This window comes from Bactrocera neohumeralis, chromosome 2, assembly GCF_024586455.1.
Source record: "Bactrocera neohumeralis isolate Rockhampton chromosome 2, APGP_CSIRO_Bneo_wtdbg2-racon-allhic-juicebox.fasta_v2, whole genome shotgun sequence".
Classification (NCBI taxonomy): domain Eukaryota; kingdom Metazoa; phylum Arthropoda; class Insecta; order Diptera; family Tephritidae; genus Bactrocera; species Bactrocera neohumeralis.
In genome coordinates, this window is record NC_065919.1 from 91,813,983 (window position 1) to 91,831,036 (window position 17,054).

General features: G+C 33.5%; 4 protein-coding genes and 1 long non-coding RNA gene across 6 annotated transcripts; 3 read left to right on the forward strand and 2 right to left on the reverse strand.

The window, feature by feature from the left end:
- Positions 1-3,468: 3,468 nt before the first annotated feature.
- Positions 3,469-5,094, forward strand: LOC126755659 (homeobox protein Hox-A9a). The gene is made up of 3 exons (XM_050468395.1): positions 3,469-3,873; positions 4,760-4,929; positions 4,990-5,094. Exons 1-3 carry the CDS (start codon positions 3,537-3,539, stop codon positions 5,092-5,094), a joined length of 612 nt encoding a protein of 203 aa, XP_050324352.1. The 5' UTR covers positions 3,469-3,536.
- On the reverse strand, positions 5,087-6,629 carry LOC126755653 (MKI67 FHA domain-interacting nucleolar phosphoprotein). The gene is made up of 3 exons (XM_050468382.1): positions 6,430-6,629; positions 5,978-6,316; positions 5,087-5,916 (listed from the first exon to the last, which is right to left on the reverse strand). The coding sequence occupies exons 1-3, from the start codon at positions 6,514-6,516 to the stop codon at positions 5,176-5,178; spliced, it is 1,167 nt and encodes a 388-aa protein (XP_050324339.1). The 5' UTR covers positions 6,517-6,629; the 3' UTR covers positions 5,087-5,175.
- A 32-nt stretch (positions 6,630-6,661) lies between these two features.
- On the forward strand, positions 6,662-7,426 carry LOC126755682 (uncharacterized). Its single transcript, XR_007666515.1, has 2 exons — positions 6,662-7,138; positions 7,210-7,426. It is a non-coding gene; the product is annotated as an uncharacterized LOC126755682 (long non-coding RNA).
- LOC126755669 (meiosis-specific nuclear structural protein 1-like) lies at positions 7,136-9,209 on the reverse strand. Of its 2 annotated transcripts, XM_050468414.1 has the most exons (4): positions 8,901-9,209; positions 7,896-8,653; positions 7,432-7,823; positions 7,136-7,376 (listed from the first exon to the last, which is right to left on the reverse strand). In XM_050468414.1, exons 2-4 carry the CDS (start codon positions 8,643-8,645, stop codon positions 7,238-7,240), a joined length of 1,281 nt encoding a protein of 426 aa, XP_050324371.1. In that variant the 5' UTR covers positions 8,646-8,653; positions 8,901-9,209; the 3' UTR covers positions 7,136-7,237. The 2 variants fall into 2 exon arrangements, with proteins under 2 accessions (XP_050324371.1, XP_050324363.1); XM_050468406.1 differs by lacking the exon at positions 8,901-9,209 and having other exon boundaries at positions 7,896-8,894.
- A 754-nt stretch (positions 9,210-9,963) lies between these two features.
- On the forward strand, positions 9,964-12,769 carry LOC126757230 (autophagy-related protein 13 homolog). The gene has a single exon (XM_050470961.1). It carries the CDS (start codon positions 10,423-10,425, stop codon positions 11,986-11,988), a length of 1,566 nt encoding a protein of 521 aa, XP_050326918.1. The 5' UTR covers positions 9,964-10,422; the 3' UTR covers positions 11,989-12,769.
- The last annotated feature ends 4,285 nt before the right edge of the window (positions 12,770-17,054 follow it).

The following is a 17,054-nucleotide window of genomic DNA, read 5'->3' on the forward strand; positions in this document are numbered from 1 at the left end:
ATGGCATCTATCTATCTTGGATTTTCAAAGCACATACTTTTTCTGGAAGCAGCAAACTCAGTTGAAATCCGCCACTGTATAATATTCCAGAAAAGCGCGTATTCAAATCTTGGCTGATTGCATCCGTTTTGTTTGTCGGCCGTAGATTCTTAATTTTTCTACGGCAACTTTCAGTTCCGCCGCCATTTTTTCCATGGATCGAAAATGTTCCTCAGATTTTTGTCTTCGATTTCGGAACGTTACAAGCAGCGAATCTATCATATTTGATGCCTATTATGGGCCCGGACGCAACGTCTTGGGGCGGCAAAACATCTTCGCTGTTTTTAATATTCAGAAAAATACTTCAACAAATTTCTTTACAAAATTTATTATAAAAGATAAAGAGTTGTACAATCACAATGTAATTATCTGAATAACAATGAAAAATATTAATTTTTACTCGAATACTCTTCAGTCTTTGAATTTGTCTTATATCTTTCTTAAAAATAGTGATAGAACTTAAAAATGCACTTTTCTAGCTTTGTCTAGCGACGTGTCACTCTCACAGTTACCCTATGCTTTGAATGTAACAAATACTTTTATTTCTCCAAATTTTCAAAAATGGTATTTAAAAACTCCAATTCAGGCAAAAATTCCTGCAAATTGTGGAAATGGGTTTTTTCTATGGCTTTTAATAAGATGTCTTGTAAATTTACTATCAATTTCCTCAAAAACCATATTGTGAGAATTTTGGAACTTCAGAATTTGCGTGGCTTCTAGTTCCTAAATTTTATATACTTAATATCGAAGATATGTTGTAAAAATTCACTTTTGTTCGAACCACCTCATGAAACTTGTAGGTAGGTAGATAAAGGGGGGCGGCAGACCATCCTTGGCCCCGGGCGCTCGAAGTTGTAGCTACGCCACTGCCTGTCAAGAAGGCTTTCACTATTTTCCTAACGAGGGTCACAATGAAAGATTGTTGATATTTGCCTGTACTTTCTTTTAAGCTGTGATTTGTTACGGAAATATTTTACACTATTCTCTAGCCGAGCTATGTACAGGTATACTACTTTTACAATCACTTATTATTGTGACATTACTAACGACGTTGAACTATCTAAACTTTTTGCAAAATTTTGTTCTGAAGCGTTGGGGAGTAGTAACATTATGTGTCTAAATACATACTTATGTATGTATGTATGTATCATGTTAGCAAATATTTAATTTATATTCATTCAATACTGGATTTGTTTTGTATAAGGGGTGCTTTAGTTTTGATTGCTGAACTTTTACCTTTTATGAATTATTAAGTGAAATTCTTAAAATTATATAAGTGAATATAGAACCTATACATACATACATATGTATATACAAAGTAATAATATATAGTAGGTAGTATATTATTTAGTAAGAAAATAATTAGGTAGCATACATACATATGTGTACGTGTACATATGTAAGTATGTACATATGCAAGTAATTTATCTGTAAGTATCAATTTATATAGCCAGAGAACTCCCATATTCTTGATAATTTACATATGTGTTTATGATATTTGTATGTACATATATAGTACTATATCCATATGTACATACAATATCTAATCATCAAAGTCGTCATCTCAAACTGAAATCAAATTATGCAAACAACAAAACGATTAAAAAGTTACGATGAAAGAATTGCTCTGGAAGTGACCTAACCGGATACCAACAAAATATATGTACGTATGTGTGTATGTACATACCATAAGTATATGAGTACGTACGCTGGTATGTTTATTTCTATGCACTTTTCATATTTGTATCACAGATGTGCATTGCGCCGCATCTCCCACAGCCACAATGCACTTGAATTCTTTTCCTCAACTTCCTCTTTTCTCCTCATAATCGTTAAACATAACACAGTTCTAAGTGGTTTTGTCACAACAGTTTTAAATTATGACCGGAATTGACTGAATGTATACAAAGGGTGACCCATTTCAAGGTTAGGGAAAAAAGAAAAAACTCAGAAACTTCAAATTTAATGGGGAATATTTGCTATCATTCGAAAGAACATTCTTTGGAATTTATTTTTTAAACATTAACTCTTTCAAATGTTGGCCGCGGCTACGTCTCAGATGGTGATTGAGTCCAATTTCCGGTGCCTCGTTCGAGCATTTCGACTGATAACAAGCGAATGACAAAAATGATGTTTTGCTTCAATGCCTGAATCGAAGCGGGATTGTCCGCATAGACTTTAGACTTTACATATACCCACAAGAAAAAGTCGATGTGATACGGATATCATACAATCTTGGTGACCGAACCAAAACGTAAAATTATCTGTTCACCGAAGTGTTCTCTCAAAAAATCCATTGCTTGATGCGATGTGTGAGAAGTATCGCCGTCTTGTTAAAACCAAATGTCGCCGAGATCACGAACTTCAATTTGAGGCATAAAATAGTCGGTTATCAGGCGCGATAACGGTCTTCGTTGACGGTTGCGTTCTCATCGTATTAATTTTTGAAGCAATATGAACCGATGCTTGTACCGGTCCAAAGATCACACCAAATCGTTATTTTTCTGGATGAAATGGCAGCTTTTCAATCTCTTCAGATTGCTCTTCGTCCCAAATGCGGCAATTTTGCTTGTTTGTATACCCATTGAGCTAAAAATAGGCCTCATCGCTGAAAAAAATTTGGCTCAAAATGGTCGGATCTTCTTGGAACTTTCAAAGAGCCCATAGAGCAAAACGATGTCATTTGGCAAGGTCGATCGGCTTCAGTTCTTGCACAAGCTGTATTTTGTACGCTTTCAATTTAAGATCTCGACGTAAAATGCCCCAAGTCGATCCATACGCCAGTCCGAGTTGCTGCGAACAGCGCAGAGTCGACTCTCCACGATCTTCGTGTACACTTTCAGCTACGGCTGCTATATTTTCTTCACTGCGTGTTGGACGTGGTCTATTCGGTCTAATATTATCCAATAATTAATTCTGGGTCTCGAGATGGGTGATGGTGCAGTGAATAGTACGCTCAGTAGCCCGATTACGTTGACCACAAGTTGAGCGAAGTGCGCGAGACACATTCTTTACAGAATACCTAGATAGAGTTGAACGAATTGTAAACGTTGTTCAGGCGTAGGTCCTTCCATGATAAAATGCCAAACAATACCGAGCAAAAATATCATGACAGTTGTGTGTTGTTTGACAGCACACACACACGTGATCTGTCAAAAAAGGCTGTTGAAAAAAGTACCTCCAATTTGATCACCCGTTACAAAGATAGCCATGCAAAATACATGTATCGACCACACATAATAAGACTCATAAGTGAAAAACCATATGGACTGCCGCACAATAAATTGTCTACACACATGTATACACTCATTTAACTTTGCGACCAATCATGGTTGAGATATACTTATCTACGCATGCACTAGTATATGTATATATATCATATAATCAGCCAATAAGAAATCACCAACTTTTTGGGGAAATAACTTCAGTGTGAACTTTTTCTTTCCTCTGAGTTGTATTTAGTTTGAATTTGATCATTGTAGAAATAAGATTTAATAATGAGTACCAACCGCTCATTAACGGCGAGTGCTTTTATTCATAGCCATGTTCCACCGACAGATTTCGAAGTGTTCTATAATTACAGCGATCCCATTCTTGGTAGAACAACAGAATCTAATAGTCTTGTACCTGAGTGGACTAACAGTCGGAACAATATTGAATTCGTCAATGATAAACTAACGACGAGATGGAATGATGATAATATACAAGAATATTCGACAATATTAAATGTACCAAATATGTCGAATCGTTCCGAACTGAATTTGCAAAATCATCTTTCATCAAGATCCGAGATCGAAATTAATGTAGAAGGGGAGAGAAATAAAAATTCATTTTGTAAGTTTAAAAATAATCGATAAACCTTTCTGTTATTGTGCTGTTAAGGTAAATCACAAATATCTCTTTAATAACTGAACAATAAAATAAATAATAAAAAAAAAGCCCTTTATAAACGTAAATATCGAACGTGGATGTAAGTTGCAGCAATGAAAAGAGTGAAATCACCGTATCACTGTTGTATCAAATTCAAGGAGAAAGGAGTGAAATTACAGTTAGTAATACAGTGTATAATCAGGCTTTAATTATATGGTTACATACATACATATATCGACGTTCATTATTAGACGAAGTTGTGAATCGATTACCTATAAATGTGGTGTAAAAAAGCAACGAAATTCATTATCTTGATTATATAGAGATATTTGACTCATTAACCCATATCTATGTACATATGTTAATCAGAAGATCGAAAACCATTATAATATCTCGATCTCGAAATAAATTGATCGCCTAATTTTATGCTCACCGATTTGGTGTAAAGTAAACCAGAATAATACAAATCATATTAGATTTATGAGGGCTAGGTGAAGAATAGAACCAATTTTACACATTTTCAGTATCGTCAGGAAAACTGATCATTTAATATCCTTGAGACTCTCGAAATTTCACTCTTATTTTCGGTACAGAGGCAAATATACACACGGACTTATCGTTGTTGTCGATATCAAGTCCTTTGTACATATATAATTTAATATTTCAATAACTTTCTAAAGTTTCGAAGTTGTCCTTCCGTTGTTTGATAACGGTAATCACACTTTTATCAAAAAGGTTTCGTATTTATGAATTAGTATATATGAAACAATGTCACTCAAATAGAGAGATATATTGATATTAGTACTTATGTATATAATATATATCTAAGATTATACTTTTTTAATTCTAGATACTAAACCGCACGGAATTTCAGTTAGTTTTAGTATACCTCGTAAAGAGAGAACCGCATTTACTAAAGAACAAATCAGGGAGCTGGAAGCCGAATTTGTACATTCAAATTATTTAACACGGCTTAGAAGATATGAAATAGCGGTTGCCTTAGATTTAACAGAACGACAGGTGGAGAGATGCCGAATAAATCAAACTTTATGAAATATTATTTAATAATCTTAATTTAAGGTTAAAGTATGGTTTCAAAATCGGCGTATGAAATGGAAGCGGCTTAAACTGGAGTCCCAAAATTCTGATGTATTCCCAAAAATAAATAGCCAACTGATTATATAGAAATTTAAATATTTCTTATTTATTACTTTGTAATATTTGTGAAAATTTAAAGATAATAATAATATATACGATAAAAACAATCTATTTCCTAATCTTTTGTAATTTAGACGATTTAGTTTTTAACACCGCCGATTTTCCTTTCTTGGTTGGCACAGCTTTTACGATTTCCTTCGCTGCCGTTAATTGTAAGATACTCTTTGAAGTTTTCTTTACAATTGGGGGCTTAACTATTTTCTTAGCCTTCTGTATACCACCAGTTTGTGGTTTTCGCTTAATTAGTTTTTCGAAATTATCTACTTTCGCCGCTTTAAAAGACTTGCCCAAGGGAATACTCCTTTGCTTAGCTTTTTCCCCTCTATCACTTTCTTCACTGTCGGAACTTCTGGCAAATCCATATGTCTCCTCATCGGTGCTTGAATCAGACTGTTCGCTATCAATGTCTGGACTTTCTTCATCACTTTGGGACTGCACAACATAGTCCTCATCTGCGGAATCATCATTCAATGTATTACCTAATAGGTCCTCGAGTTCTATGGTTTTATTAAGTGTTTTTGAATTTTTACTTTTATCCAAACTGCCACTTTTCAATTTATTTTCATTTGCATCGTTCACTTCTTCAGTTTTGTGTTCTATTTTATTGGGTTCAATGAGAACTTTCGAAAAGTCAATACCTAAATGGGCATATTTCTGATTTAGCTTTTCTACTTTTTCTAATTTTTTCAAGGCACGTTTTTGATAACTCTTGTTCGACCAGTTGTTCATTTGCTTCACTTTGCGCTGTATTGCTGCCGTCTTGTGAGATACATAAATTTCTTTGCCAGCCTAAGAATAGATAACACATTCAAAATATATAGTTGCAATGGACATATTCGAATTTGCTCACCTTATTCTTTACTCTACGTAATGATGTTTTGAAATAGTTATAAAGTTGTTTCTCTGGAGGAATATACGCAGCCTTAACAACTTTTTTAAACATGAGATAATTATCCATTGTCTCAGCCGCCACCTCTGCAACTTCAGGGTATTCAAATTCTACAAATGCAAAGCCTTTGCTGGTACCAGTACGCCGGGAACGGCCAAGTCGCAAACGTGTCACCTTACCAAATTGCTCAAAATAATTCTTCAATTGTTCTTCGAAAAATCCATGTGGTAAGTGCTTAATAAATACAATCCCTCGTTTATCATTATTTTTTTGTTGCTGTTGCTTCAACCTTTTATCTAACTGTAACAGTTTAAAATGGCGTTAATTATTGTATTTTTTAACCGTATGGTTAAAATTAATTTGCAATCTAAAGACCCAAAGGTTGTTACTAAAATGTCAACATTAATACGTACTTGTCCTGAAACTACGCCACTCGACTCCAGAGTCTGTTTCTCTCTTCTACTAGAACTGTCGGATTTATTTTTTCGAATTGGAGGCATTGCAATTTTTTAAATCAGTAAATAATTCAATAGTAATAGAAAATCGCAATAATTAGAAACACACGTGCAATTAAATTATTTTGCTTAATGGATAACCCAAACAGTGTTGCCGTTTCTAATTAAATAAATCATAATTGACAATATTTTTGACATTTTGTTCTACCTAAGGCTGCGTTCACACAGAAAAAAGTTTCTTGCCCATTCTTAGCAACCTATCGATTATTGTAACTCTAGATTTTATACATTTCCCAAATTCTTATAATAAAATAATCCTGTTGTATACAGTGGTGTGTATATTATTTCCAATTTAATGTTTTTTGCTTCTAGGTTCACTGATAGTAATGATAATGCAACCGCAAAAGTCGGAAAGTCGAATCGAATTTGTTCTATCAAATGTTAAGAAAATTAGAAAGAAAAATGTGATAGACCCATGAAAATGGGATTGTTCGACTTTCAATCACTACGGCAGTATAGCAATTTATTCCCAATATTGGTGCAGCTATCTGGTAGTTCGAACACCTCCAATATTTCAATATTTTCTGCTTGAACCTTGTTTATTGACAAATGTATTTTATTCGATTGCTTTTTTAAGTAAACTTATAGAACAAGTTTTATATCATTGGTAAGTATAATATAAAAGAATTTATTAATAAAATAGAAGGCATAAAATATTTTCATTTGAAACCAAAACAGGTACAATATTTTAACACAAATGCAGAAATTAAGCCTTTTTACCCTGATTGGGAAGACCAAGAACTTTTCGATCTGTATCCTTTAACACACCAGAAGGAAGGTACCGCAATACGTCGACTGGAGCTCTTTTGAGCATTTGTAGGCGTTCGTCTTCAACCATTTTCAATCTGGGATATATTAATAAATTTTAATAAACTAATAACTTCTATATTATGTACATACTGTTTCCTTTCTTCACTTAACAAATATTCATGCCACTTAATCTCTTCAGCAGCATCAATGGCACGCTGACATCGGCGCAACTCAATCATTTCCTGTATTGCCCGACCATGTTCTCTTATTTTTTGACGACGTTTTTCATCCGCTAATTGATCTAATTTATCGCGTTCAGCCAACTGTTTTCGCATATCAGCTAGGAATATAGCGTCTTCATTTTGCTCTTGCTCAAGTTTACGACGATCTCGTTCCGCACGATAACGTTCAAATTCCCTACGCATTTGTAAGCGATCGTTCCATTGTTTTTCTAGATTTTGTTTATATCTGATGTCTTCGTTTGTATTTCGTTCCTCAACCAATAAATCCAACAAAAGATTTTCGCGTTTTCGTTTTTCGCTCTATAAAATTAAAAAAATTATATCGTATAAAAACAAACAACATTGCAGAAATTTAAATAGTTAAATACATACTTCAACATTATACAATTGTTGTCCAATTCGATCACTTAATTCTGCCCTCCTTTGGGTTTCAGCTTCTCTTTCCAATTTGGTTTGTAAATTCTTCTCCTCCCGTTCTTTCATCATTGCCTGGAATCGTTCCACTTCATCCATCTTTTGAGCCATATTTTCTAATTTAAGAGCGTCTTGCAGTCTTTTGAACTCGTCCATTTCCTTTTTCGCATTTTCCTTTCTTCGCTCAATTTCCATTAACTCAGCTTCGTGCTCTGCTTTGTACTTTTGCAATAATTTTTGCATCTCATCCCTTTCTTTTAGAACTTCAGTATATTCAATTTTTCGTCGTTGTTGGGATTCTTCCATTTGACTTAGGAGGACGTTGCGGAATTCTTGTTTCTTTTTTAATTCTTTTTTTTCTATTTCCACTAGTGCCTCTTTGCAACGCTTTTGCTCCGCATCAAACTCAACGTCCTCTAAACGTTTCTTTTTCATTTGCTCCAGCTTTAATTTGTCGGTTGCGACCTTTTGCTCTGCTAGTTGTTTAGAAATAAATGCAGCTTTCAACTGTTTTTCTAACTGCCGCAGATCCAAGTTATTTTGACGAAGCTGCTGTCGCCGTTTTTTATCTAGGAAATCTTCAACTTTTTGTGCTTTTAGTTCTATTGAAATATCTGTTGTTTCTTGCTGAGTGCGTATACGTGGGTTCTCGGCTGTCATTTGTATTTCCTGAGCTTTTAAATCCTTTACACGCCGCTCCTGCTCCATAACAGTCTCTATAAAAAGGTTATTGGATGTATCTACTTTACGATCGGCATCCGCCGGGACCGTGCATCGAAAACCACCAAACATTTTGCGTTTTTCAATTCAAAATAATTCTCCTATCTAATTTAATTCCGAAAATCAATAAAACTCATATTTTTATTAATGCTATGACAACAATCTCATTGGTAAGTTTCTTAAATAATTTTCGTCGATATCTGCAACCAGTATATATTAACGATTTTATAAAGAAAAACTTACCTCTTTAAAAATATGTGTATATAGAAACTTAAAAATAACAGAATACAAAATTGCGAAAACCTATGTTAAAACAAATTATTTAACATTGACAGTAATGTGTAAAGATTTCAGTTTCTTTTCTTTCGACAGCCGAGCTTACTCTCAATTTCACTGAAAAAATGTATGTGTAATCTTTGACTTTTCTCTGTTGAATATTATTCGTTTTTTAATGTTGGTTCTAGTTTTTAAAACGGCGCTATTAAAATTTGTTAGTTTTTCTTCTTTGCTCTATTTTTATGGCATTCATCTGTTTTTCTTAGATTTTAAAACAATAAATTTGACGTTCTCAGGGTTTCAAGTTCGCGTATTTAGAGTTACCTTTTCCAGTTATAAAAAAAATATCTATTATAACACTAATCCAACGATGATGCAGAGAAGGTTTTTGGAGGGGTTCTCGTGCACATTGATAGGATTTTACCAAAGTTCAAAATCAGGAGACTCGAAAATAGAAGAGTTCAAATTCTTCTCCTACATACATACATGTCGTAACATTTATCTCTAGTGAAGAATTCAAACCAAGTACAGCTAATTGTTGTAATCCCAAATTCCATTATTATCGTTTTTATTAACCTATATACCTACATTCTATTAGTTCATTATTAGAATGTATTTTTTTATGAGTACGTTCTCATCGAAGCCAAACGTAGGAGGGCGAAGATAAATGTTGGGCGAAAATTGCCATTTTTATTAAAGAGGAGCACTGAAAGCAAAGCGTTCATTCTGGCATACCTCGCTTCGTTGTCAAAACGTGAATTGTCAACCAAAGCATGAAAAGTTGTATGAAAGGGCCATAAGTTTAGGATTAATGGATGTTTAAATATATATCTTTATATATATTGCATGTATAATTTTATTTATTACTATTGTTTTATTGAACTCCATTGAATTTCTTGAATAGGATTCATTCATGCTTTAGATGAAAACAATCGATTCATAAATTTTTGTTTGAGCACAGCAGCGGTAACACTGTTGCCATCTCTCCGTTTTAAAACACTTTAGCCCGAATGTTTCTGCGCTCGTAAATATGGTGTCGTCAATTCACATCGTTTACGTGTTTGATTGAAAATAGATGTTATGAAAATTGTCACATTTAAAATAAAGGAATGTCTTTGTAAAACAAAAAATGTTCTTAAATTGACCCTGAAATAATGTGAAGTGATTTGAAATTCATAAAAATAATATGTAAAATTTTAAAGAGTTTTAAAAGTACAAATGAAATTTTGTGTTTAATAAAGTGAAAACGCAATTGCTACGAATGAACCTCAAAGCAAATGAAAAAAATTCGATAGAAAATATTTTGAACAAACTAAATATCTGATAGCTAAATAATTATAGTGTGCGGTAAATAGAAAACGTTAACAAACAACGTACTTTGAACTGTGTAAATAACAGAGTCCAAATAAAACTAAAATTTGGTTCTGGTGGAAATTGGTAAAAACACGCCCACTATCGAAAACATTTGAAGTGTATATGAAAGAAAAAGATGTCTGGCCAACGTGTCAATTTAAATGCTGCCGAAAAGGATGTGGAGAAGTTTATAAAATTTTTAGCGCTGAAGTCTACTCAAGTTGTAGTGCAGTCGCGCTTGGGTGAGAAGATACAGACCCCATGTAATCCTTTGGCTACTGGTAGTGATTGGTTTAATATAGTTATTCAAGACCATCCTGATATATATGCCGAGACAAAGCGTGCATTATCGTTGGAGCCCGGCCAAAGTATACTAAAGCGACTGCCTTTGTGTGTAGAAATTTCCTTACGCACAGTAGAGGGAGATCAAATGGTATTAGAAGTATGGTCATTGGACATTCAATTACCTGGATGTCACAAAAATTGTAAAGATGATATATGTGAAGTTCTCATAAAAAACGTTGAAAACGGAAAAGGCGTTGTTATGAATGGGACTGGTGCGCCTATGTCAGAGCAGCAGACATTAAAAGCGGCACATGCCATTTATAATCGTATGGGTATTCTACTAAAGTCACTAATTTCTTTGACACGAGCCACTCCTGGTTATAAATTGTCACGACGTCAATGTCCAGAAGCATATGGAATTTACTATCGTATTTACGTCGATCGGCCACAGTTACATACTTTGGGTGAAGGTCATAAAAATGTTAAAATCGGCCAACTAAATACTATTGTTGGTACGTTAAGTATGTCCGTTTCTTATCGAACTAAAATGACCATTACCCCTACCACCTCAGAGGGTCACAATGGAGAATCAAATCAAATTATGCTAAAATCTGACCATTTTCGACGTGGCGATTCTTCTCCTACTCAAAATTTGTCTATCGCAGGACTGAAAAGAGGCACAGGAGTTAATGGCGAAAAGAAAATAATTGATATTGAGAAGCCTCTGCGGCCAGGAGCCTTTACCGATGTTGGTAAATTGCGGCAGTGGACTGAAAAAGACTATATTTTGCCAGAAACTCCTCCATTCGAATGGTTGTTGCGACGCCCACGACAGGAAAGCGGAGGTTCTGTTGGTTCGGTAGAGTCCTTAAATAAAAAGAGCGATGGTAGCATTTCTGCACCTACTTCTGGTAATGGGCCAGAACAGACTGTTCAAAATAATAATGCTGTAATTGGAAATAAAACTAACAATAGTTCCCAGGCAAATAATAACAACAACGTTATTGCTTTTAAGAGCTTAGAGAATGGGCAAAATGGCTTACAAGCGAAGTCATCTGCCGCTAATTCAGCACTCTCGCAGTCGCCTATGAAAAGTCTGCTTATACCCGCCCCTACGTCTTCCCGCAATAACGCAATGAAAAATCGGCCCGAAGATGATAACCTTCTCAAAGAATTAAATTTTCCTTTTGCGTTACCAAATTCACATGTCAATGATTTGGCGAAGTTTTACCGTGATTGTTATCACGCACCACCACTTCTTGGACTGAACGAAACTCAAACGGATGTAGCGGTAGAACAATTAGAGGAATTTGAAACATCCTTAGAAGACTACGATGAACTAGTTTTACAGCTTGGACTAAGCACATCAACATCGACGGGTAGCCGGAGTAGTGGGGGTTTGCAAATGAGTAACTAATATCTACGAATATTTACGATTATTCCATGGATACTATTGTAAGCGTATAAGTAGGTAGATAGGTAAAGTTTACAGTCAAGGATATACATATTCAACATGATCAATTGTCTAGGCTTGAATTTCTTTTATTTGCTTAATTTGCTTTTATGTTATTCAACAAAGAGTTTACAGTTATATAACGTATGTAAATATATGATAATATTTATTAAGCATAATAATTTGGTAACTGTAAAAATCTACAAATTTGGAAATAATCATATGCATAAAGCATTATTAGAATGTTTTTAATATTAAAATTTTGATAGTTTTGATAGTTTAATAATTAAATAAATATTAGGTTTCCTAATAAGAATGTCGCATTAAATAAAGTAACTAGAAGTAAGAAACGTTACTAACAATTATCAAACAGGTACCAATATTTATGGTATTATTTGTAAAGAAATTTTAATTTATAACAAAATTTGTAATCTATGCAGTAAAGTAATCTGCAGTATTGTTTAGTGCCTTTTTAACTAGTATTTGTCTTACGAATATTCCATTACTTTGAAATTGGAGTCAAAAATTGTATTCTTAATATAAGTACATTTTATATGTGACAGTTTTAAAATCCTTGTAATCGAAAGCGTCAGAGTGCATCCAATAGACTGGTGTTTGCATAATTATTGGGAGTTTCGTTTAAGTAATGACAGTTCAAAGTTATTTCGGCAAGCATACATATGTACATACGCTCATCTATGCATATATATATATACATACAAATATACAAAATCGAAAAAATGCATTTGACGGCAGACTGTTTTTTTTATTTGTGCTTTGGACGTTTCAATGGGCCACCACCTAAGGCAAGTAGCACAAACTAATATGGGATGCAGCGGAGATTAAGCAGACTACTTGGAAATTATTCAAATCCTTCAACGAATTAATATTATATATAATTATCAATTGAATGGTTCTCTAATAATTGAATGTTATTATCAGTATTTTGAATATTATCAATTTGGAGGAATATGTGGTTTTAAGATTCTTTGAAAATCCGGAGTGCTTCATTTAGATTTCGAAGGTGTAGTAAAAAATATAGGTGTAATTTATTGGTGAATTTAATGGACTATTATCACATTGTTTCAAAACTTAAGAATGTTTTTATTATTTTGTAAGATTTTTCTCTTTTATACTATGTATATTATGATCTATTATAATTTTGTTCACATTTGCATATGCTATATGCATTTGTATGTGTGGTCACACAAACTATAAAATGTGGTCACAAATACATACATAAGTACAGGCATAGGTTGATATGCGCCCAGCTGCAGTCGCCTAGGAATATGTTGGCAGTAAAAAACATTATTTATTTTTATACACAAAGAAGCGTATATTTTGTTCCATAAAATTTGTCAAAAATATCTCATCGTGAAGTGACAATAAAACACTGTAAATATTAATTAAAGAAAGACGTTGTTCGGTATTTCTGCATTCCTTGTTCAGCAACAGGTGAAGTTTCTTTATGTTAGATATTACAAAATATATGTATGTTCAATTATCGTATTTACTACTGGGTATTATATATTTACTTGTATACGCATACATAGAGGAACTTATACTCATATGCCGTTTAAACGCGACGAACGACACGTAGCAACAAACTCGACGGTTTGGAAATCAAAACAAAACAAAGAATAAAAACATCAACGCACGATACATAAAAACATGTGTATATAAATACATACATATGTATGTATGAACAATGTGGTGTCAGGTAAAAAAGAAAAAAATAATGAAACTCTCCGTTTACAGTCGGAATTGAAGGTGAAGATGTCGGAATTGAAGTGTCGTCCTTAGATTGTTTAAGCAGCAGTTTGCAACAGAGTAAGTTTCAGCTAATTTAGGCCCCTATTATAGTTTTCAATCCAACTGTATTTGATTGAAGTTTTGAAATTCGTATTATGGTTATCAATTCAATCCATAAAAAAAAATCGGTTGACATTTTTTTTTTTTGGTTACAGTTTTCAACTCTGTGTCAGTGCGATTGGTTGGAGTATCAAAAAATTTTAAATTGCTACCAAACAGTTGTAATTTAACATTATCGAATTTATTTAGGGAAATTGCTTCAACTTCAATTCAACTGACTGAAGTTAATAATTGTAATAAAATTCGTGCATGTGTGTATGTACATACATATGTCAATGATGAAGGTTAGCTTTTACATAACCTCAGTTGTAAAGGATATAATTTAAAAATTTCACTGGATAAATAGAATGAACTCCCATCGGTTTTGCTTTATGATCGAATTAATTCATTTTGTTTTCAGTGGCGATTGAATGGCGTTTTTGTTTGTAATCTCCATGCGTCACAATGCTCTTGACGCGGAAGTAGAATCTAGGAAGCGGTTATGTTTATATTGTATGTGTGCATCAATACTAATTAACGTTTATAGATAGTATTACAATTTTTTACATGTACAAATATGTATAGCATAAGTTATAACGTGATTTCGCAGCAGTATTCTTCTAACGGTTAATTGTAACATTTGAAACGAATCGAGATAGACTGGATAGATTGGACTTCATCCATTTTTGTATATAATAATTATATTTCATATTGTAACTTTAAATTATAAACAAATATTAAAATATTTTAGAACAATCTTGCGATGATACTATACCCTTGTACATTAGTTTTGTGTATTAGCATGTTGTATGGATGTATACATGTGTGTTACATATTTACGTACGTATGTAGGTTGCCTTTTATATTTCGGTATTTGGCAACAGTTTGAATTTGTTGATGGTATGCATTAGGGCTCTTAAAATCATTCGAATAACCTGAAAACCTATTTGTAAGCGTTCGTATGATTATTAACCGATTAATACTATTCGAACGGTTGCAATATTACGACTATTTAAATAGTTGATCCGTTGCAAGCGGAAAATTTCTGAAAATGCCCAATTAGCGCTTATATACTGCAAAGTTGCAATAAATTTATGTATATACGTTAATCGAATAGTCGACGACTTACAGGAAACCGGATATTATTATTCAAATAATGCGTTATCTGGTTAGTCGAATACCAGTAGCTATTGTATTCATACTCAGAACGTTTTGATTAACTCATCAAGAGTGCGTCAATTCAGTTTTTGACGATGAAGCTCCATCCAGAACCATTGTAGATCACTCCAAGATGAATTTCGGGAAGGTCGTCCAAAATCAATTGTTAGTCCGGAAACTGTTGACATCCGAAAGTAAACAGCAGTTGACTGTATGGGTGTTTCCAAATGCGCCGAAATCAACAAAAGTTGTTGGCGCACGAAGCTCTTGGTTGCCTGTTTCCTTCCATACTACTGGAACAACGCAGAACAATAACTTCTGAGTGGTATACAACCATTTGATTGTCAGTTGTCTTTCCCAAAATCAAGAAACCCAACCACCGAAGTTGGATCACTCTTCACCACGCAATGCAAGCTCTCACACATCGACTACTTAAAAGTATTTAAAGATACTAATCCGAGGGTTAAATGGCTTTGTATACAAATATTTTATTATTAATAAATCTCCTTTGAACACTGGATGATTATAATATAAATATGTATATAATTAATTAAAAATGTGTTGATCTTTTTTCAGAGCAAATCAGAGAAATTTGGGGTCTTGAACTGTCGGCGGTGTGAATTGGTTCGAATTCTTCAATTTCACTGTATTGGAACTGTATGAAAACATAGTAGGGGAATGTTTTCAAAACGGATAGCAGCTGTGTACTTATCAGCGTTATTTTGAAAAGTTTGAACTGTTTATTAAATTTCAGCTAATCGACCGAGATAATAACAGATGCATCTAAAAACATAAGCATGTACATATACATATGTATATAACTAGAATTAGATTAAATTTAAAGTGAAATAATAAGATTTGAATAGCTCTTACATACAGACATATGTACGTTCACAATTAGAGCGAACATATGCAAAGTAATTGGTAAAGCGACGTCATCAAAACAGCTGTTATTTTTTCAAAAAAACTAAAATGCCTTTCCCGTGGCTCCGACCACTTCTCTTCTGTACAATCAACTGATATTTCAAGGAATTGCTGTCTTGCGGGAAGTTATTTATCAGAAATATAAAACGAATGACCAAATTTGTGAGTTGAAGTGAACTTAATTTTATTAAAATGTCAGATTTCGTTTAGAAACCTGACCAGGCGTAACAAAAAAAAAAAAACAAAAACAGCATCAGAGCCCATCCATTTAAGACAAAGCTAATTTACGCGCTAAATAAGCAAGAACAGTGATGTGCGATCAAAAATTCAGATTGAAATTATTTATGTAGATCGATACAACGCATGAAAATCCATATTTTTATGATTCCTTTTAAAAAATAAGAAAAAACTTTAAATTTAATGCATACGCTTGAGAAAAAAATAGTTTTCTTTGTTTGGTCTGGTTTGTTTCAACCTAGACCCCCACACTACTGGACACTAGTTCGAAGCTGGTGAAATAAGCGCTCACCAGATCTCCTCTACTAACTTTACTACCCCTAAGCAATTGGTTTTTTATTTCCGTTTTTGTATGAAATGTCCGCAAATAGGGTCAATTGCCACCAGTTCGTTTACTCGGTAACATTATATAACAGTAACAAAATCTTAATTTCCAATTTGATTTGATTTGGATTGATTTTCGAGCGACTTGATTTTATTGCACATCACTGTAGGCTTGTACATATGTATGTACAAGCGCACATAATGTTATTCATTGTTTTGTTGTTGTTTTGAATTGTCAATTCGTTCAGGGACTCACTAGCTAGCTAACTACATACTTGTTTTGCACTTTGGGTGACGATATGTAGATATTTTGTATATTATCATCATGAGATTTTTATAATTAGGGTTTTCACAAGTCTCATAAAGTTATAAGTTATAACGATTCGAATACATAGCATTGAGAATTGTAAGTGTGTAAAATCATTTTTGTATGAAATCCAACAACAATTTTTTTAAACAAGTGTAAAAAATTATAATTTTACGATGCTTTACGACGGGTTGTGAGTACCCCAAATGTATTTGTCTTTATATATGCT